The sequence below is a fragment of the Anopheles moucheti genome, chromosome 3 (genome assembly GCF_943734755.1).
Source record: "Anopheles moucheti chromosome 3, idAnoMoucSN_F20_07, whole genome shotgun sequence".
In the NCBI taxonomy this organism is placed as follows: Eukaryota; Metazoa; Arthropoda; class Insecta; order Diptera; family Culicidae; genus Anopheles; species Anopheles moucheti.
The window spans coordinates 54736724-54758538 of record NC_069141.1 but is presented as its reverse complement, the minus strand read 5'-3'; the positions used below and the strand labels follow the sequence as shown (position 1 = coordinate 54758538).

Here is a 21815-nt window from a genome sequence, read left to right as displayed (position 1 = left end):
TTTACTGTTGTTACATTACGAAATGATCTGATAATGCGCAATATGAAAGGTAAGTAGTGCGTTGCTGTTAGAAGTAATCGTTTGTCTGGTCATGTTTGCCGTAATTGGCTCACTGAACATGACAATCCTATGAAAGCGCATATTTAGCTCTTTTGCTACGAATGAATTAAGAATAATACGCAAAATCCATCCTCCGAAGAATGAAGTACTTCAGGATGCCAAAGAAATCGTTTTTGCAACAAAAACCTACGATAAATCCTCAGTCAATCGACGACATTTCAAACAAGTTAACAGCAGGAGATCTTGATTCCTCATGTGTGAGTAACCATCAATCTAGACACTGGCGGATATAATGGTTTTGACGCACGACTAACGACCCTGCCGTGTGAGGGGCTCTGCGGAAAGCTGTAATGTAGGATGTTATGTGAACGTAACTTTCACTCTTACCAAAATCCAGAGGGACTCCTATTACCTAGGAGAGGGGCCATAAGATAAGATAGTCACAACTCACCTTAGGGTCTCCAAGGTACTTGATCCTCCACTGATCAAGTGTCGGACAGGAAAATGTTGCAGATAATAAAAGATAATTGCAGAAGTAACTGTAATGACTAATTCTGTACGATAATCTCATTATTGTGCAACGAATAAGACTCGGGGCTCATTCAATTATTACGTAACGCTGATAGCGGGGGAGGGAGTTAGTACCAGCGTTACATAGGCAGAGGGAATTACGGAAGGGGTGGTTTACTTTTTGTTCCGTAACATACTATAAGACTGTACTTAGATTCCCGATTCATAGTACATGTATGAAAAATAAATTTATTTTAATTAACTAATTAACATTCTCATGACGTGACCAGCCCACCGGGGCCCAGGCTGGTCTAATCCGCTGTACGACGGTAGGTTCGCCGTACAACTCAGTTTTGGACTCAGTCAGTTTTGGACAAAGTCCATGTCTCACAGGCGCATGAAAGTATTAGAGCTGTACAAGTTCTATTTACTCCCAGCTTCGTTCAACTGAAAATTATTCACTAAATTTACTTTACCGACAAATACATTCGCCATTTTTTTTAGATCCTATAAATCTGTGTTTTATAAAAAAATAGTCAAAAAGGAGAATGAATAATGAGAATTAACAGAAGATAACTACGCAAAGGAAAGGTTGCTAGATAAATAAGAAAGGAATAGTACTGATAAATAATTTACGTACGAATTCGTTTTCTTAATAGATTACATCGATTCGCCATAGAACTGTGTAATATAAACTCTTAACACGTTGACCGCCATGTCAGCCACTATGTGGCTGACGAGTTTTTTTTCGATCGGGCCACGTCAGCCACATAGTGGCTGACACATTTCACGTTGAAACAGACGATTTACACGCGATAAATTTGCACATATTTGATTCCTTTGCTTTCACAGTGCTTTTTTTCGTGGTTATTCTTTCTAAGTAAAAATGAGAGTTTCTATTATGTTTCTATTATGTTTCTATTCTCATTTATTCATCGTTTATTTTCGATGAACAATGTTAAAACACTCAGCACAAAGTTGAAGTTGAGCGGGACTGCTTGAACAATATGTAAACGATATTTTAACAGTTTCACGTGCCTTTAAACGGTCCATATTTTGTCTCTTATTGTTGTACCATTGTTTGCATGCGCGTCGCAATTTTTTCCCATGAGAGTCCTGACGGATGGCTAAAACATGATGTACTTGGTGCGGACTGAAATTAGTTGTATTTTTTACGGGTATTTGTAACAATTCAGAAGCAATCATCTCTCTAAATTCTCTTATGCCGATATTTTTTTTGTTGCAGTTTTAAAAACTATTATGGCGTTTACTACAGAGGTTCCCAAAAAAAGCTCGATTCCTAGCTTTCGGTACCATTTGACGCCTTTCCTCATTGTTGTGGCCATTTGGTCCGATATGGCATCTTTACTGCGAAAAATCTTGGGATGAACCTTGCGCTAAAAGATTCGAAGTACAACTAAAGTATTCAAAAAGCTCAAGCATTCAGTAGAAAAATTGATTATAAGTAAAACGGAGGAATCCATAGAAGTGATATTGTCAGAGTCTGATAAATCCGATTCCCTTGCTAGCAGGAGTTGGAGTCGGAATTTCACCGATTTTTGACAACATTTTGGAGCGACTAAGACAACAAATAGAATTGGTGGATGTAATTTAAAAGAGAAGGAGAAAAAAACCGAATGCAAATGCAATTGTTTCTACGAGTGATTCGGTGGCCAGACGGGGCAGTTCAGTGAACATGTACCGTGGCAGTCAACGTGTTAAACGAGCTTCTTAAGCTTTTTAAATGGACGATTAGCGAATGAATCCTTTGTTTGGGATCTGTGGTGCTTCCGGTAATTGATATCTTAATCCAGAACCTATCCAACCTTGGTTTAGTTAACTTGATAAATTTCAATGATACTAATTATATTGATGAAAGATGCGGACAGCCTGAAAACAAACGTAAAATCGTAAGTTGACAATTTTTGCGTTACGTAATGATTCAATGAGCCCTCGCCATGGTGGCTTGTGAGGCCCGGTGGTGTATTTGGTAGAGGCACAAACTCCCGTATGCAGGACTTGTCTGACGAGTAGATTATTAAGTCTAAGAAAACCTGTAATGGCAGACCTTTACACCTTATGAGGTTGTGCGCCGCCGGTAAGGCGGAGGTGTGAAAGGCTTTTGGTGGTGACTACTTGTTCATGTCACTACAGACAGAGGAGAGAGAGTTTACGGCTATCCAGCGATTTATTTTTCCAGGTTTTTCACGTAGGCAGTAGAGATAGAAGAGAGACTCAAATAAACTAATATTCCCAGCTATGACAAACGAAGACACACGAGCATCACCGATCCACAGGATTCCTGACGTTAGGACATGTTCGTTAATACTGTTTTTACCAAGCATTTTAGGTTGGATTTTAAGAAGTTGTAGGAGCTCTTATGGTAGAATAGAAACGTAACAAATCATGCATCAACTACGGTAGAGTTGTTAAACATAAATTACTCATCATTTCCTTGCGCCCCGTTTACAGTATCCTTGGGCTATTCGTCACTTTCAAGACAACTGTGTCAAAATGCGGGTGCGTGGTTTAACATTCAATAAAAATTGTGACAAAAACTATTCACTCGAGTTGGTTTTCCCAACATGCAGCTTCTCGTTAACTTCCAAAAACTTTATTCTCGTTGATTCTGTAATGTGATGCTGCTGGCGTTCACAAATTGGTCCTACTCTATCGGTGCTTTTTCTGCTACTGATTCGCTACGCAACGCATAACCGTCTTTGGTTGGAATCTCCTTATTAGGGCATCAAATCGATCCAGCCAATCCGATCGCTAACCGAGCGTCGATCGATGACGCTTTTGCCGAGCCTACTTCTGCTCCTAGTGCCACCTAGTGTGCGGTCTCCTAAACAATTTCGCTACATTCAGCAACACGTTTACGACAAAATGCAAGTTTTTAGTTTAACACTTAAATCCCTACAAACACTGCTAACGGTTGTCTATATAAGGGTCATAATTATAGTTCGACATATTTTATTGATCGACTGAAATAAGGCTCGTTGAGGAAGGATATTATTAAAAAGTTCCTTTTCGCTGGAGACGCCCAGTACGTGGTACATGTTTGAAAAAAAAAAGATTATGAAAAGGTTTACTTATCTCCAGCACATATATGCCTGTTTGTTTGTTTATTTGTCTAAATCCATTAAAATGTTTCAACTTCAACAAATAACTTCCTTTACAAACTAAATCAACTAATTCGAAATAAGTATGAAATTTGAATACAGGCAGTTCCCGAAATACGCGGTTCCTCTTATACGCGGATTCGGAGATACGCGGTTTTTGGAAATTGGACACCTGAGCAGGTTAATAGCACAACATTTAAGCAAAATGGTGAAAAATTGGTCGAAAACACCTTTTTTGTCACATAAGATATTTGTTTCAAACGTATTTTGAGGTATTCTTTCTAATAATAATAATCTAACCTGATTTGCTGAATAAATTGAGTGCAAAGAACGAAGACGACTCTGTGACTTTGAAGTATGAACGAAATTGCACCAGGATTCGACTTACGTGGAAATTCGAGTTACGCGGATTTTTCCCGGGTTATAGCGGTCCGCTATAATAGCGTATCTCGGGGACTGCCTGTATTTATTATTCAGTTCACCATAATCTGTGTTAGCAAAGCTATTATAACTGCATATAATATTCTGATGGTATTCGATTGGGTATGTCGTGTCATCGTATCCAATCGATTCTAGGTGACACAATCGTAGAGAATACATCACAGCCAACTGTTGATTGATTTAATTGTCTCTCCACAACATGGTTATGTTGCGTATCACCAAATTCTACGTTCGATCCGGTTTGAAAACTTAATCAATTGCTGTAGGACAACGAAAACAACTGTGGAAATGTGATTCGTATAACCTTCATCTTAACAGCTGGTTTGACGTCATTGTGGCGGAAATTATTATAGTTGCATGTCGGTGATTGAATTGTGATACGATCGCGATCGGATCGTGATCGTGAAAATTATTTCATCGACAGCTAGCACTCTTTAACAGTCCGTCATTGAGGTATCTTTCCAGGTACCTACGTCATGGTTTTCAATCATCTGCAATGAATAGCATTAAAGCCTTTTAAGCTCCACCTGAACCGCATCGTTTTATGGAGAGTTTAAATTAATTGCAAATTCTGACTACCGGAACGAAGCAATGTGTCATGCATATCTCCCACCCCACCATCACCTGATGCACTTTCCGCGAGTCACCGGCGGCGAAGGTCAGTGGCGTTCATGTTCATCACATGGTTCCGCTGGGTTCCGGACAAACAAAACACAGCAAAGAGGAAGACGAACATACATTCAAAAGGTGGCGGATGGAGCAGTGAGCTTATCAGCAAGCCGGGGGAAGATAGTCGTGTCGGAGCTCAACAGCTGATGATAAAGATGCCGGTATAAGCTACGGCCGGGAACGTCTTCTCGGTTCGCTGTAAGTTGTCGTACTACAGCCGAAACTGCCCCTAAACCGGGTGCGTTATCTTAGATGTAGACGAGGTGGGAAGAAAACATTCTGGAGGTCGATCTTTGGGAGGAATTGGAAATGAACAAAACGAAAACCACACATTAGTCAATCAGTGGAACCGGCCCGAGAAGCACCACTACCCGCGTTTTGTTGGTTTGTTAGCAGAGCGATGGCGGCACTATGATGGTACTGTAGTTCAAATCAATTGTCGCATCCGTACGATCGGTGTGTCTTTTGTCCAAACAACGTGTGCCGTGTGTGAGTACCAGGCCTTCCATTCGTGCGGTTATCATCGCGACGTCTACCTCCGTATAGAGGACCCGAACACTCGCACACGTTCCAATGTTCTGTTGTTTATCGTGCTGTTGATTTTGATAATTATCGAACCGAATTTGACGCGCAAGAAAGAAAAAAAGGCTGATCACGCGGGCAGCGTTCGAAACGAATTCCAGTGGACGATCTCCGTCGAGAGTAGTTGGGTTGGTTTTTGTTGTGCCGTTTTCTTAACCACGGAGTGTATTGGAATTTCACGACTCTGGCTGGTTGCAAATTGGCACCGGCTTGCACAGTGCGCGGTATTCAGGGGAAAGCATTCCTTCCGATTGGACGAACTTCGACTCTAAACAACTACCAACAGGCAAAACACACAACTTGAGCAAATGTTGCGATTGTAAGTATTTCCAATCGGATAGCTTAAACTATTTCTACCCTTGCGCAGTTACCTCCGACAGAAAGCACTCAGTAGTAGTACTTAGTGAACGGAACGGTTAGCACGACGCGAGTCCTCTTAACTTTCACTCTCATTCGCCTTCAAGTGGTGCTCAAGTGGGAAACCATTATTCTCTAATACAAAGTTCGTTGTTGTGATTGTTGTGACGAACGTGACGAACATGAGTTCAAAGTGCTGCAACATCTTTCCCCTTTGTACCAGCGCCAGTGAAGAGCGAGACGTGGAACGGTGGTAATCAAATGCGACGCTTCCAAAGGGGTGGTTTTATCTCGCGTTATTCCAACTCTAGAAGATGCAATGATGTAAAGAAATGATGTTTGCATGAGTCCTTCAATTTGAGAGCTATTGGTTTGATAACGTTCCGTTGTGCCCAATCGAAAAGATAGCAGCAGAGTGTGGAATGGGGATTTGTGCACAGTGATCAAAGAAGTGTTAAATTGAAGGGTGTTTTATTTACTATTTACTTTAAACCCCGAGTTTTATCAGAAAACATTGTCTATTTAGGAGATCTTTGGGTTCAAACCGTATGAAAATCACATTGAGAATTAAACGGCTTTGTTTGTGTCCAAACACGTGTTTCTAAAGAGTTAAATCTTGATAGCCGTTATTCTGTTATAACCGGAATAAATTCCCATAAATACCTATATTTTGAACATAATAGCAACTCCGATTTAAACAACAAAAAAGTTTTCTTATTTTTCCTACGTTTTAATACAAACAGATAAATCAAACACAAAAGTTGTTGCATTAATTAATTCAAAAGACCACGGCCTCAGCGCTTCTACCACTTGCAAGTGCGCAGGCATACACCGCACGGAAAGCTTTCGCCTCGCCACTATAAACCGAGGATGACTGTTTACGACGGCACTGTCAAAATAAAGTTGTTTACGAAAAAGTGCTTGCACAACGCAAAGGTTGTAAAAGTTTAGTTAATGCAAAAGATAATTAGAATCCGATTGCAACGGAGAGTGTGTGAAAGTAAAAACGGTAGGTTTAAGTTGTGTTGTTTGAAAAAAAAAACACCACAAGCAATTTAACCGCATATCCGTTCTGTAGTGCAAACATTCCTGTTTGGAAGTTTCTTCGTGTGTGTTCACGGATAATGAACCACAGGCTACTGGCCAAGGCCAATCATAGTTCCGTCGATAAAATTTGTGGAACGAGCGAGCGTTTGGCCAAAGTGGAATCTCTGCCTATCAGTTTCCGGTCATAAGTTGCTCGTGAGCACCATCTTCCCTTATCAACTAGAAGGATGTAATATTGTTTGTGTAAAAAATAAACAAAAACCCAGAAAAAGTGATCAGCGTTTGGGTTGGAGTTTGTGTGATTGAGATTGTTGGAAGCAAAACTATTAACACGTTGCCTCAAATTGATGTTGCCGGGGGAAAAAAACAGAAATTTCACTCATGTTGGGAACTGGGGTTTCTTTTCCTTTTCTCTTTATTTATCTGCGGTTCGGAGACAGCAGCGGATCGAACTGGTTCACCAAACCACACTCCCGGCGGAAGAGTGGGAAAAAAGTGAAGGTAACATTCTCGGACCAGCTCGATACGGACAGTTCCGGTAGCAGTAGTGTACCGACCACACCGAGCCCTTCCGTGTCCGCCCAGCATCGGTGGCGCTATCTGGAGCAATTCTTCGTTCCATCCGCTAGCAGCAACAGTAATTCCGGAGCGGCCGGGAATCGATCCACGTCAGAGTTTGATCGTGCTAGTAGCTTCCGGCAGAGTAATACGAGCTACGGATCGGTTGGTAGCAGTGGACCGTATAATAGACGGGCACCGCCACAGCGCAAAATAGGACAGAAGATGGCCGACTGCGAGAAGGAGGAAGCCCTAAATCTGGTAAGCAAGCAGGCGGAATGAATGGGTGGGAGAAATGTAGGGTGTGGGTAGTGGGTGAGTTCACTATCAGTATGCAAAGAGCGCTTGCGACGAGCATCCGTCGTGGAGTGGAGTGGTATTATATGGAAGTGGGCGTCACCTTGGCGCGAGTTGGTCAATGATATGTCAGTAATATGTCGTTTATCGCCGGTGATTATGCATAATCGCTGCGATTGAAGCGGGCGCGCTATCATGCTGGAAAAGGTGTTCAACCGTACCGTCACTATCGATTAATGAGACGATACAAGAGACCCAACACCACCCTTACGGCTCAAGCGATCCGGGCCTCAAAGCCTGCAATCTCCAAGGGGCGTATGGCTAGACACGAGTGTTCTAATTTTATCTCGCAAGGTCGTTCACTCGCGCTTCGTCCACGTGGCGTTGAAATTAAAGGATCTTTTGGTACAGTTCTTGCTGTACGAGCCGTATACACAGGAGGTTAGTGTCCGGTACAGGAAAAAAAACACCCTTTCCCGCAATGATAGCATGCGACGCAGAACGGAAGCGTGTTAATGTAATTGAAAAACGATGTAATATTGACAAAAGCATTACCCTTTGCAACTCTTTTCTCCGATCATCGTGTGGCGTGTGGTGCATGCTGGGCCATGTTTGTCACGTTCCTTTTGCTCTGCTGGTTCCGTAATCGTCACAGCAGGTGGAATTCGAGTGGGTACTGCACGAGGAGGTACATTCAGTGCTGAAGCAACTGCACGTTATCCTGGTGGAGTGTGCCCACCGCTTTCCGGTTCCGCTGTACGGTAACGAGGGCAAGAAGCAGGACAAGTTTGTGCTTACAGCCGCACCGGAACAGCTGAAGTGTATCGTCACGCTAACCGGGGACAGCATAACACACGCGGTAAGTACGCGCTGCTACATGAGCGTCGTTTTGCAGCGGAAGATCGGAACTTGATGCGTGCTTCTATCGTCCTCAGGACATCAACTTCAAGGTACAGCGCCAACAGCAACAAATCCAGCGTACCTCCATCACCCAGGACTACCCGTGGAAGATACAGCAGGTGCAGGATGCGGCCAACCATCTGCAGCAAGCGATCAACCACATCGACAACGTGGACAGTGCGTACCATTTCAAAACATCCGACGAGGTGTTGCACATACTGGGCAACATTCTGGGAGCGCTGCAGCGTGGCCGCACCTCGCTCGTGGTTCCACGCAAGAAGCCAATCGATGAGCTGATGAAGAGCCGTAACATGAAAGCGCTCTCGCCGAACCTGCCCGAAGATCTGGCGATCAGCTTTTACATACAGAGCCACAAGCTCATCTTCGTTGCGTACCAGCTGACGAACTTTCAGGGCACGATGAAGTTTGATTCCTGCCAGGCAGAATGTTCCGTGCCATGGTTAAACGAGGTGCTGGTGCTGTTTACCGTTGCGTTGCAGTTGTGCCAGCAGCTGAAGGATAAGGTAGGCTACACGGGGGTGTAATCATATTTCCTTCGCTTTCATTCATTTCACGCGTCGATGCGCAAAATGCTCCACCGTGTGGGGGTCGTCATCGTCACGCTAATAAGTAGTTACGTCAATTAGACCAATTTACACTAGATGCAAATGATTGACATGGGGAAAAAGAGAAGTCAATTGGCACCGTTTGGTGGTGAATCTTTCGCAACTGGAGGTTTCATTTCGCTTCGTCTGGTGGATCGACGAATTCGATGGTACAATATTGTTTGTGTGGCAGTGATTTTTTTTTGTGTAGAAACGCTAGTTAACTATACGATAAGAGCCGTCTAATGGGGCCCAAGATAAGCTTCCGATTCGAGTATGAGGCATCAGGTTGTGAATCGTTTCTTATCTTTAATTGATTTATCGATGGAAGCGGTTGCTGTTCATCTATTCTTCTCTGTGATGTGGCTTTATGGTTACGATGATATTTATTTCTTGTTGCTACTAAGAAATTTAGACAAGCAAATCCCTCGGATTTGGGGTTGAGCACTATGACTCACAACAGTTTATTTTTATTCGGGTATTAACTCGCTTCTGTGCGATTCGTCATCTGCCCAAGGTTGGGCCTTACGATTCTAGTGATGGTGTATATTAAGTAAAAATGATAGAATGTGAAAGCGAACCTATTTGTTATAACTCATTTGTAGTGTGATTTGTACAAAAAACTATTTATATCTTGGTTTTTTTGTTGACTTTCCAAACAATGTTTGGAAGTTATTAATGTATTTTTTTTTTATTTCTTCTGGAACGGCCAGGCCGTATTGCTTACAACTAAGAGTAACTTAATCTATTGTACAATTCACATTCGTTTGAAGACATTTCCTTCTCCAAACAGTGAAAGGGAAATTATTAATGTATTTGACGAAAATTTGTGAATTTTAAATCGTATTTTAATCGTTGTTCTCTTTTCTCTACTTGTAGATATCAGTATTCTCACAGTATAAGGACTTCACAGTTGGTTCCCGTTCACCCTCGGCTCTGTCCTACTGATGCCGGGTCCACTCAAGCAACGGTTGCATACCATGCCCATCGTAGACATAGACAAAACCGTCCTTCGTTTTGGTCATCGTGTTCGTGAGGTGTATTAAGCAGTGAACTGGCAAAATCGATGGCAGGATATGGTTACAACCGTTCTTCTGAAAGACTTGCAGACAATTTTCACCTCTCCCTCATTCGCCCTCCTCACTACTCTGCAGAAACTCATGTTGTTGATGCGTTGATACTTGATGTTTGTTATATCCAAAGCGCTACCCGTTGTTATTGCAATTAGATTAAGCAGATTAAAGTCGAGTGGCATCGTATTTAGGGCTACACCGATGCACAGTGCGCATCATTATACCCGCTGTTTAACTGTCATCCTAGCTCGCCACGAAATGCGATTCCTTGTGCCATGATTTTGCAAACAGGCGGACCGGTAGATGGAGCAATAAAATCTGATTGGCCCCTGTTGTGAGTGTGTTCGATGATGGGAGTTTGAGAAATCGGTATAGTACCGTGTGTTGTACCGGTATTGCAAAAAAGGGAGCTCCGTTAAGAAAAAAGTGTATGATTGGCATCCCATAAGTGTTACGGTAGTAAAGGTAGGAAACGCAAAACCATACAAAATCCATTCCTATTACCCTGCACCTTTAGAAGACGTATCTGTACTTATGTATATGGCAGGAAAGATTGAAAGGCGCAAAACTAAGCAAACAAAACAAACTAACAAACTCTAATGCTAACCAGAAAAAGTAGTTTGCCAAATAACCGAATTACAAAATACAAAAGAAAGCAAAAGAAATACTGCAATGTAACCATCAAACAGAAAAGGAATTATAAGAGAACCATTGCTATCGATCTACCCGCCAGAGGCGACAGTTTGTCGTTTGGTTAATGATGTAATTATACAACACTGAACATGTGATAACGCCAAAAAAGCCAGAACAAATGCTAAAATAATATTATTAGGCGAAAAAAAGGGTAGAACCGCACGGTGCAGCCGCATATATGCACCGTTTACAATATGACTGATGTTTACGTCATTGGACTAGCTGAATCTCAAAAAAAAAGAAATGCGAGAAAAACAGAAAAAAACACGAGTTATTGCTTAAACGAGTTGGGCTTTTACGAGGTTTAAAATTTTTGGGTATTGCGTGTGACAAAATTTAGCTAGGCTAGGACAAACATTGGAGCTTAATTGTTTGTTTGGTTTGTAGCTTATTTTTTCAGTCATTAGTTCAGTAAGTGATGCTCGATCGTAATGGGCATATGGGCACTTGTTTTGCGTTTTTAAATTAAATTTTACTTACGGTAACAATTTTCAGTGTTTTTTTCTTTCAATTATTTAGTTAAACACCTACCGATATACCGAATTTTGCACATGGGTTTGATTACGCTTGGATGTTTTATCGATGGTTTAGAAATAAGCTAATATATTATAGCATTTACAAAAAAATCCAATTGATTGCAGGGAAACAGAAAACGAAGCAGCAAATAATTGGTATTTTTGTTTTAATAAACTTTATTTCTCTTAACTACTCGGTAACGATGAGTTAAGCACCCATGCATGCTTCTGCTTTTACTTTCGTTTGTATGTGCTTGTAGCAAGTATTTGGTGCCTGTTGAAAACGGCACGCAAAGGAAAGATCTCATTACCTTATACATATACGCAAAGATACACAAAATGTGAAAATATCCCGTTCGAAACATTACATTAAACGGTCAAATCTAGTCATGTTTAAACGACGGTATGCAAATATCAAGGCACAAACATATATAAGTAAGTAAGTAAGTAAGAATACAAAGGAAGGTAATTGTGCGGTGATGGATATGTTTTAAACAAAAAATTGCGAAAAAGAATTCTATGTCAATTGCGTTAGAGAATTTTAATCCCTTACTGTTGATCCCAAATGAAAAATTTTCCTCACTCGCTTCAGGTTTGTTACATTAGAAAAAAAAACAGTGTATTGTTCGGAATATTATCCAGCATTTAACCCCCCTTAACAGCGTTCTGGTTGTTTGTTTCGAAGGGCAAAATTGAATGAAAACCTAAACGGAAAAAAACTAAAATATTCAAATTAAAAGCAAATTAATGATAAACGTATAAAAAAACAAGGAAGTAAATCATGCCGGTTAGTGGTAAAACGGCAGTAGAGAAAGAGATTTAAATATGTGTCCAATAATAAAACGAGCAATCCCCAAACTCTGTAAACGTAAATTGGAACCATGAAGTTCAGTTGCGATAAGGAGGCAAAACCGCGTGAAACTCCGGATTAGTCCTTTTAGGAAGCAACCGTATAATCGTGTAGGTTTCTCTCGTATATAGCAATAACAAAACCCCATTCATTTCTTGGCGAGTTTGTTCTGTTTATCTGAACAAACGATCTCCCAGTAAACAGAGCTTCGCAGAGCAGAGTGTGCGAACAGTAAGGACAATAATATAATAAACTGCTGACGGGAAAAATTACGGTAGAAATTGGACAACGTTAAGCTGCATGCATGTCAATAGGAGAGAAAGCCAAGCAAAGAGCAAAACGGAACGTTTAGTACTGCCAAACTGGCAAAAGAAAGTGTTTGTATGACAGAGAGCAGATTATCGAAATGTTAACAAAAAACCACTTATCAAACGTTTGTTCAAATCTTCGAAGTCAACAGAAGACGCATCGCAGCAGCAACAGTTGAAACAGATACAAATGGCGGTAGTGTTATTATGGCCGCCGATCTAGCAATAGCAATAGCATCATGATCATGATAACGAATCTAATAATTAATTGAAATAATAACAGGGAAAAAAACGAACCATCTCGAATGTGTTTTTTTTCTGTTCAGTCGTGCGGTGGGCGAAGGTTGATCGAACCAGACGGTAATTGCGCACGTGATTTCGAGCGACACTAAAGCAACAAATCCAACCTCCCGACGTATCGTAAGTGAACGATATTGATGTATTGTAGCAGTGTGCATCGTTTTTATTTAATAGCCGCATTTTGGGGGCTTGTGGGAGTTGCACCGTAATGAAGCATTTTCATTTGAGTGGAGAATGGAAGCCGACACACTGTTTCGGAAGTTCATTTCCCGTAAACAGATGGAGAACAATTAATCGAACGGTGCGTTATTACGCAGGCCTTTACTGGTCATCATCACCGAATTGGATTGTATGATAAGGCCTTGTTGTGATAGTACGAAGCATCGTCTTTTGCACGACGATGAAAGTGAACGCATGGTGGTGGGCTTTGGTGCTGGATGACAGTGAGCCAACGGATCATTACGATCGAATTACGGTGAGTATGGGATATGCTGTGCAGTATGTATGGGAGGTAATTGCGTGCAAGATAGTAATGGGTGTGTTATTTTCCTTCTTTAATGAAGCTTCGGCCACCAGCTGATTTGCTCTTTGGATAATTGATAGATGATCTTTGGTTATGAAGTATGAAATATAACAAATCTATACGGACGCTGAGGTAATCTAAAATTTATTCTACTTTGTATCAAAGCTAAGAACACATACCAGTAGTGTTGTGCTTAATTAATCTTTTTTGAAGAGTCGTTCATATGAAGTCATTCAAATAAGGATTTGACTCTCAAAATATTTATAATTCTTCGAAATTCGCAAATTGGAAATACTCAAAGATTTACGAATTCTGAAAGAGTCTTGAGTCCTCGAGACTCATTAATCTCTCGGGAAATTTGATTTTATAATCTGTTTTGTTTTGTTTATCGAACTTTTTTTTCGAACAGAACAATTTGAATAAATGTAATTTTTTAATTTGTTTAGTGAATTTGAGTTTTGGGTAATAGAGTCTAACATACTTTAATTATATGATACTCAATAATATTTATATATTTTAATATTATTTTATTTTATTTTCTTTTGATACATATCAATTGTATGAATAAAGACTTGCTCGCAAAAAATCAGATGAATGCTAAAAGTGCTCATACTTGTTTCAACTGTATAAAAATCTTTTTTCAGAAACAAATAAAATAAAAATAACCTTAAATCATGTTTCGGGAAAGATTGATGAATCTGTAAATCTTTGTGGATGAATTTTGAGGATTCATGAATCTTTGGAGATTCAGATTAGTTCATTCAATACAAAGATTCAGACTCATGAATCTGATTTACCCAACACTAGCTAACAGCATTGATATTGAGATAAGCGTTAGAGATAGAAGGCTGGCAAATGGTCCTTCTACCGACAGAGGAAGCTTCTTCACTTAAACATTGACGACAGGTGTCTAGGTCATATAAAGTTTTGACACTCAGACACTCCACTTAGACGTGGACTTTGTCCAAAACTTTCGAAACCTTCTTAGCCGCGTCCGAGACGAAGATGCTCAGAATGATTTATTATGCCCTGAATGTGGGATTGATACTTCAGAAGCTGCTACATTGACGAATAAGACTAGAATTAGACGAATCTTCCCAGTGGGCTGATCATGTCATGAGAATGACACCAGACGACCCAATCCGTAAAATCCTTTAAGGTCGTCCTACTGGCGTTGATGCGTCTACCAGAAAGATTAGGATAATAGATTGACATAAGTGTTCCAATTGCTTCTTCTACCCAAGATATCTCAGTTTAAATGGCGTATGAAGGGATTCTACCTCACCATATTAGTCAAAACAAAAATGGAAGAGATTTAATCGACTATCCTGAGTGTTGATTGCGTTGTGTTGTGTTTTTCTCATCGTATGATCTTATTCCGTCCACAACACGCATACTTTTCAAAGATGGAGTTTAAATTTCGTTTCGGTTTAGTGTTGGTTTTTATAATTGGTTGCAGTGTTATTTGACGTTTTAAGTTTTTGTATGTCGTTTAATGTTTTTCTTTGTGATTGGTTCATGTTTTGTTGTTCATTATTCATGTTGTGTTATTTTATGATATTTTTGCTTTTCGCTTTATTTTCATGTTTCTTTTGTCGGTTTCACATTTAACACTATTTGCATATTTAATACCAACAAGCAGACTACACAACACTTAAATAAAGCAAGTTTAATGATTGTACTGTATGCGACAATCATACAATACAATAATGTTGCCTAACAAATGAATATTCAACAAAAAGAAGTGTGTTTTAAACAGTGTAACTTCCGCTTTCCGTGGTGAGCCAACCAATTTTCCTTGTACAAACCGGTGAACAACCGTATCGCAATGATGTGCAGTGCAGAAAGTTGGACGGATTTTTGTCCGTGTTGCTTTTTGTTTCTCCTTTTTATTATGTAAAGTATCGACTGAGCATAATGCGTGTAATGGCGCTCGGGACGGGGTGCAGGTTACCGGGGTGGGGTGGGGCTTTATTTTGCAAACACAGATTGAATGGGATTTTAAAGATACACCGAAAATCGCACTGTAATTATAATAATAATGATGTTGGCCGACGTCTGCTGGCGCAGGTGTTAATGAAAACCACACTACCCATGCGCCCACCATCATCCAGCCACGGTGCGCGTAAAGTACCGTGAAGGTTGAATGGATATTTTGTCTATGGGTCATTGGATTTTACTACCGGTAGGGTTTGGGAAAAAATGGAACATTACTGAAATGGCACGAAAATATAAACAAACAGCAAAGAAATTCCTTTTTTGGGTGCAACGCTACATGCGAACGAGCGAAGCGCACACATTCGCGTTGGCTCTTGACCACGGTGAGAACATGGAACAGAATGTGGTCCAAATAAAGCTTAAATTGGTCGCAAGCATAACGCGAAGGGCTTAATGCGTGCCGATAATTAAAATGCAATTTGCAAGTGGAGAGACAAAGTGAAACAACGAGAACAAAACCCCCGAAAAGTGCGAAGTTAATTCGCCGAAAGAAAGTTGTTGAACAGCAGCTTGGTGTTTCCGATCGATTGGAGATTGTGGGTACGGGATAAGAGATAAATGTTTGCAAATGATATGATGATAAGGCGGGATAAATTATGGTTAAGCAGAAATATCTGATACGTGGAATTAATATCAATAAAATTTTCATCAGTTTTGGAACCGTTTGCCTCATATAACAGACCCTTCTTGGTGATCTGACAATACCAACAATGGTATGAATGAAAATGTTTCTGCTCATCGAATAGAGAATTACCTCACAGTTATGCATATTCTAAGGGATGAAAATTGTGACATTATCTATTTTTTCGGAACTGCAGTAACAGAATTTGAAAACGTTCCATTCCAGGGCCTTCAATTATTCCATGGACAATATTTCAGAAATATTTATCATTTTCAACAAAAGGACCTGAGAAATTTGCGAGAATAAAGATGGAATTAAGATTAACTGTTAGAAACTTAGATCATTGGGCAATAGCATCCAAACCACATCCACCACTATAGGTAGATAGAAGAAATTGGTTGTCTGGAGCTGCAAGGAGATCGCAAGGGTTTGTACCACCAGCAGTACTACTAAGAAATGTTAACTTATGCGTAGTTGCTTTAATTAATTTTTTTTAGTCAAAACTTACTACATAAATCATAGAATATTGGTCATAACACCGGAATCATAATTTGTTGAAGATATTTCAATACTGAGCCCGATAATGTCCTAAATCAATGCTAGGCTTTTAGACTGGAGGAATTAGTAGTTTTTTATTTTATTTCTTCAGGAACATCCATGCCGTATTGCTAAGGAATTAGCAGTTTTAGTACTTGAATATAGTTTAGTATTTGAATATTTCTTCTTTTCTTCTTGTTGGCGTAAAGATTTACTAGGTCAAGCTTGGTTTACTACACTTAGTTAACCACGTGTAGTTAACGGTAACGGTGACGTTTGTGTGTGAGATTTTGTCTCATCCTCTCTTCCCGGGTTCTCTAATTTTATAACAAGCAAGCTTTTTTCATCAAGGATTGATAGGTTGTGTGAAAGATCTATCAACGATGCTGAAAAAAAAGATCTCTTACCCCGGCAAATGATCTGTGGGGAACAAAGGTCACATGTTTAAGATCCTTTAATATGCTTCAACACTTACTAACTAATTCCGTCTGTAGAAAATTGAATTATTACATATTAGATCCGCTAGCAAGAAATGATGAAACGGCAGAAAATGGATTGAGATGTTAATGTTTAATGTTTATTAATTAATTCGTCCACCGAGAACGGTTTAACGAGGATCCTTGTTTAGAATTACAATAAACGCAAAGAACTTTTAAATTGGGACATGGACATCGTAAAATCGAACTGACACGAACATTGATTGAATCGCCCAATTATGGCTTTAAGTGGCGCGTTAGTACCGTATACTGTGTTTCGCGCGAGTTTCGTGCAACTTTTGTCGATATCTAGATACCGATCGCGAAACAGCAAACGAAATGCAACTTACTAGCGAGGGATCATCTATGTTTCCTAGTAGTCCTGCAATGTTTTAATGTATTTAAAACGTCAAAACAAAACTCGATTAACACATTCACTTTAATATGGTTGATTACTTTATTGAAACCTTTACGGAGATACTGATCATAGTGCCGGGCAAAGGATGCGGGAGTGGTCTAAAACGATCTTTAAAACGTTCTAAGACGATGAATTGATGACTTTGATGGAAGAAAATCGCACCCAACCATAAGATGAGCTTACTGCAAAGGCTAACAGTGATTCCATCACGCAATATCCTCACGGGTTCGTTCGTGAAAAATGAAAACTTGTGACAAAACGGCCGAAACTTATTTACGATCGAATTATTAAATCAGAATAATACCAGAGGTACCCCCAAAAAAAATATGGTCAAATGAGGGACTTAAGCTGTGTGCTGTATAAATTGCTACACTTTGTGAGGGACATCACTACAATGATGATCTAACGCAGCTGTACAATATATATAATTGATTCTACAATCTATTACGTCATTTACAACAACAAAGGTTCCAATATCCAATATACCAATTAGTGACTATTTTTTAACACCATTAAAAGATATTGCCTTTGGATACTACACTTCCCATATTAACGACTCAATTTTACGCTTTACAATCACACCATAAAGTACAATGGTAAATAATAGTAACATTCCCTTAATAAAGTCGTTACACCTTGAGGTTAAATTGCCCTTTAGGCAGTGGCGCACATTCACTCAACGCTAGCTTTAACTGCTGTGGCTGTGGCCGTGGCTATCAAACCGTGCAAGCGTCAGCATTTGCACCTGACAGATTGCTTTATCAATATTGGCCCGCGGAATCAATGCCGCGATATCCAATGTCGCTTTTTTTTTTCATTGCTATCTGCATCTGGCTCTATACACCGGATGCACAGCACCGAGCAGGATGCGTTCAGTCGTATAAAATGCTGATAGATAGCAAACAAAGGAAACAAAATGAACAACACAGTCCAGTGCATTTTTTGAACGAATTTCCAATGTACTGCTGGGGATGTTGCTCTTTATTTCAACCGTGGACAAAAAAAAACCGTTGAAAAATAGTAATAAAAGGATAAATAAAGCAAGCAGAACGAGATGAAAGATTGCATAGGACAACAACAAAAAAGTGAAGGTGGACAATAGCATATGGAGGCGCTCCAAAATGGCCACGCTGCCCCGCATCTGATGGCAGCGGTATAAGCGAGCAACTAAAATGAATACCAAACCTCGCACAAGCAGGCCCTGCTGTAGTGAATTAAAAGAGCATGCAAGCAGGAAAATACGCGATCCCACACCTACACCGGGCGCCACCGGGTTGCGCATAAATAATTACGATGAAATATGATAAAATTAATTAAAATTAGTGTTAATTGATTTCATTCGGAAAATTATTGTCAGCATTAACATGTTCGATTGAGTCCGCTGATTGAGTTCAATAGAACCCGGCAAACGGTCGACCGTGCGTGGCCGCTTCGTCCTCCCTGCTTACGAAACGATTTGCGGCGCGGTGTAGATATGTTAAAGGCCATCCAATATTTGTGTCCAATTTTTGTGCTGCACAGCGCAATTGCACCGCGGTCATAGTAGATTCATCAATTCATCGCCCGTTTTTGCATCGATTTTATGGCCGGAACTGCACAGTTTATGCTCGTGTTGCCCGCCCGCCAGAACAGAAGCCGGTGGAAGGGGCCCAAAATTTGGGTATATGAATCAATTTTACTGCACACCGCGTCTGTTTGGTGCGTGTTGCAGCTGCAGGCAAATGTTCAAAAATATGATACAAATGATGGGATGGGATTAGACCCATTTTGCGCCGGGGAGCGATGGTGTCCAATTGAAATGGATTGGGAAGCCGTGCTCGCCGTGCGCGCTGATTTATTTGGTGATAAAATTAAAGCATCGCCAAGGTTCGGTCCGGCTGGAACGCTGGGGTGGACCTGCTAATGCGGGAGTTGTGTACTACGTTGTTCAATAAATGCGGACGCACCGAGAGTGGCATGATTAACTCGATCATTTAGTGTTTGAAATTGATTGGGATTATGCGCGGTACAGGTGGGTGCAACTGCTAATCGTGCTGGGTCGCGTATTGAATAGCGCGTGGAGGTCGGTTTTGGGACGGGATGAGAAAAGATCACTGTAACGTTTCGGTATCGATCTATATTTACGTAATTAACATCGGTTACTGCATTTGCACACCGGTTAACCTTGCGAGTTTGCGAGAACGTATCGTGTTACCCATTGTTATAGTAGAGCAGAGCAGATAAAATGGAAAGGTTGCTTTCACGTAAAGTACACGCACGATGGTTGCTGTCGGTACCATTATTTGCAATAATGTGTAAGCTTAATGTACCAGCATAACACCAGGGCAGCAGCGGAAAGAAAAATAAAAGACAATGGAGACACCCATTTGTAGGTATATGAAGGTAGTTATGCTGGCTGTGAAGGTTACCTAGTATTGATATATTTTTCTTCGATTTGTGTATTTCTCCTTTCAACTCTGCTCTCCGATAAGTTTTCCTAAAATTTATTCGATAAAGTTTAAAAATTATTTTTCATTATTCTAATTTGTATTTCTTCTCCTTAACCTGCTCAGGAGATTTCAGGGCAGGACACCTATCCGTTCCCGGGAAACTTGGTCTTTAACCAGAGAAGGATCCATAGGGGACTTCGAGCAGCTAGAGGCCTCTAGCAAGTATAATACCTAAAGAACATGTCCCAAACAGCCAAGTCTTAAGGGGTCTCAACAACCATTCCGCCGAGGGCCTGAAAGTGACCTCTGTCCGCCACTGTCCAGGATTCTTCTTCAATATCGGCTGCATCAAAACTCCGAAAGGTCTATTTTGGCCTGTCAACGAATACCCTGTGCTCTTACTTTCTTGCAGAGTATGAGTTCGGCATCCTTATGAGCAGTGGCGTATTTAGAAGTTCGAAGGCCCTGAGCAACAATAATTTTTGGGCCCCTAATAAAAAAGTTTTTATTATAAAATATATATTACGTTTTATTTGAAAAAGATGGAAAATACCATCATTTTTCATTCATCATTTTATTCCTTTATTTAATTCAAATATTCTATTTTGTTTAAGCTTATTGATTTTATTTTTTTAAGTTTAAATTTTTCTTTAAGTAATTCTTTGTACTTTACTTTACTTTACTTTTACTTTTTACTTTACTTTTTACTTTCAAAATTATATTCTAGTATTTTTGGAGTTCATTTGCAACTGTATTTAATTATGTTTCATATATTATACTTTTCTATATGGATGAGCTAAATATATTTGCGCCTGATTTTGCGCAATGGCGAATTCCGGAATAATTTTCCCTGTATCTAGTTGGTTTAATAAATCTTGCTCTAGATACAAAAGTGCTAAATTGTTAAGCTTTTCTGCTCCTAGTGTTTTCCTCAAATATGATTTAACACGTTTTATGGAGTGGAGAACGATCTTTCCGCTGAAGCATTTGACATTGGGATGGTTAAGAAAATTTTCAATAATATCTCAATATTTAGCAAAGTGCAGTGGCGGATCAAACGGTAGGCGGAGCAGGCGGACGCCTAGGGCCTCACCGTGTTGGAGGCCCCAAAAAATATGGGTAGTAGTAATTGTTGATTGTTTTTCATAATTGTCACTTGAAAGTTCCTTTAATGTTTCTTTTATCTCATTAAAACCTCGAAAAAACACATTTACCGCGTCTGTTCTTGCTGACCACCTTGTATCAGAAATTCTTTTAATAGTTATAGGTTTGGCATGAGTTTGGCAATTTATAAATTTGTTTTGTAATTTGTTCCAACGGTGTGTGGAAGAAGAAAGTCTTGTTTATAAGTTTTGCATGAAAATAAAATATTTCACGGCACTAGCACAGTTTTTAGCTGTAAAATTGCCTACAAGGTTAAAGGAATGTTTTGCGCAGGGTACAAAAACTGCTTTAGTGTTGCGTTTTTTCCGATGTGCACACATGTGCACACAACGATCTGATCTGATCTGTAATCTGATTTTTTTCTAATCTGATATGCACACATTTGCTGTGTTCGCCTCCTGCCGATGAATGGTCTAGCCCATGATTGGGGAATTCTTAGAACAGTAGACTTTGTTTTATAAAGTCTTGGAGATACCCGAAGCTTGTTTACTTTTTGTTTAGCCAGCTTCCTGATGGCCATAGAGAATTTCGCATAAGAGTTAGATATATTTGATTTGATCGCTTTGAGTTTTAGAGATCTGTCCGTATTCTTTTTGGAGTCTTCTGTATTGTAGAAGTACCAAGTATCCCACAATAGGAATGATTCCTCATAAGGCTTTCGGATTACGTTGCTTAAGTTGATGTCTGAAGTTATGATCGTACCAAGGTAGGAGAGCTTTTTTACTACTCCTAGAACGTCATCGTCAACTGATACTTTGCTC

General features: G+C 40.0%; 1 protein-coding gene across 2 annotated transcripts; it reads left to right on the top strand.

Moving 5' to 3' along the window:
* Window positions 1–215: 215 nt before the first annotated feature.
* On the top strand, window positions 216–11402 carry LOC128303540 (protein rogdi). Of its 2 annotated transcripts, none has more exons than XM_053040524.1 (5): window positions 216–229; window positions 7232–7607; window positions 8299–8502; window positions 8579–9067; window positions 10028–11402. In XM_053040524.1, exons 1-5 carry the CDS (start codon window positions 216–218, stop codon window positions 10094–10096), a joined length of 1152 nt encoding a protein of 383 aa, XP_052896484.1. In that variant the 3' UTR covers window positions 10097–11402. The 2 variants fall into 2 exon arrangements, with proteins under 2 accessions (XP_052896484.1, XP_052896483.1); XM_053040523.1 differs by lacking the exon at window positions 216–229 and adding an exon at window positions 5924–5994 and having other exon boundaries at window positions 7229–7607.
* The last annotated feature ends 10413 nt before the right edge of the window (window positions 11403–21815 follow it).

What these genes read in the sequence shown, in the direction of transcription:
- LOC128303540 (XM_053040523.1), top strand. Translation starts at nt 5,924, where the DNA reads ATGAGTTCAAAGTGCTGCAACATCTTTCCCCTTTGTACCAGCGCCAGT. An exon ending in AGGAGGAAGCCCTAAATCTG is followed by an intron (nt 7,608 to 8,298) that starts GTAAGCAAGCAG and finishes TAATCGTCACAG; the next exon opens with CAGGTGGAATTCGAGTGGGT. An exon ending in GGGACAGCATAACACACGCG is followed by an intron (nt 8,503 to 8,578) that starts GTAAGTACGCGC and finishes TATCGTCCTCAG; the next exon opens with GACATCAACTTCAAGGTACA.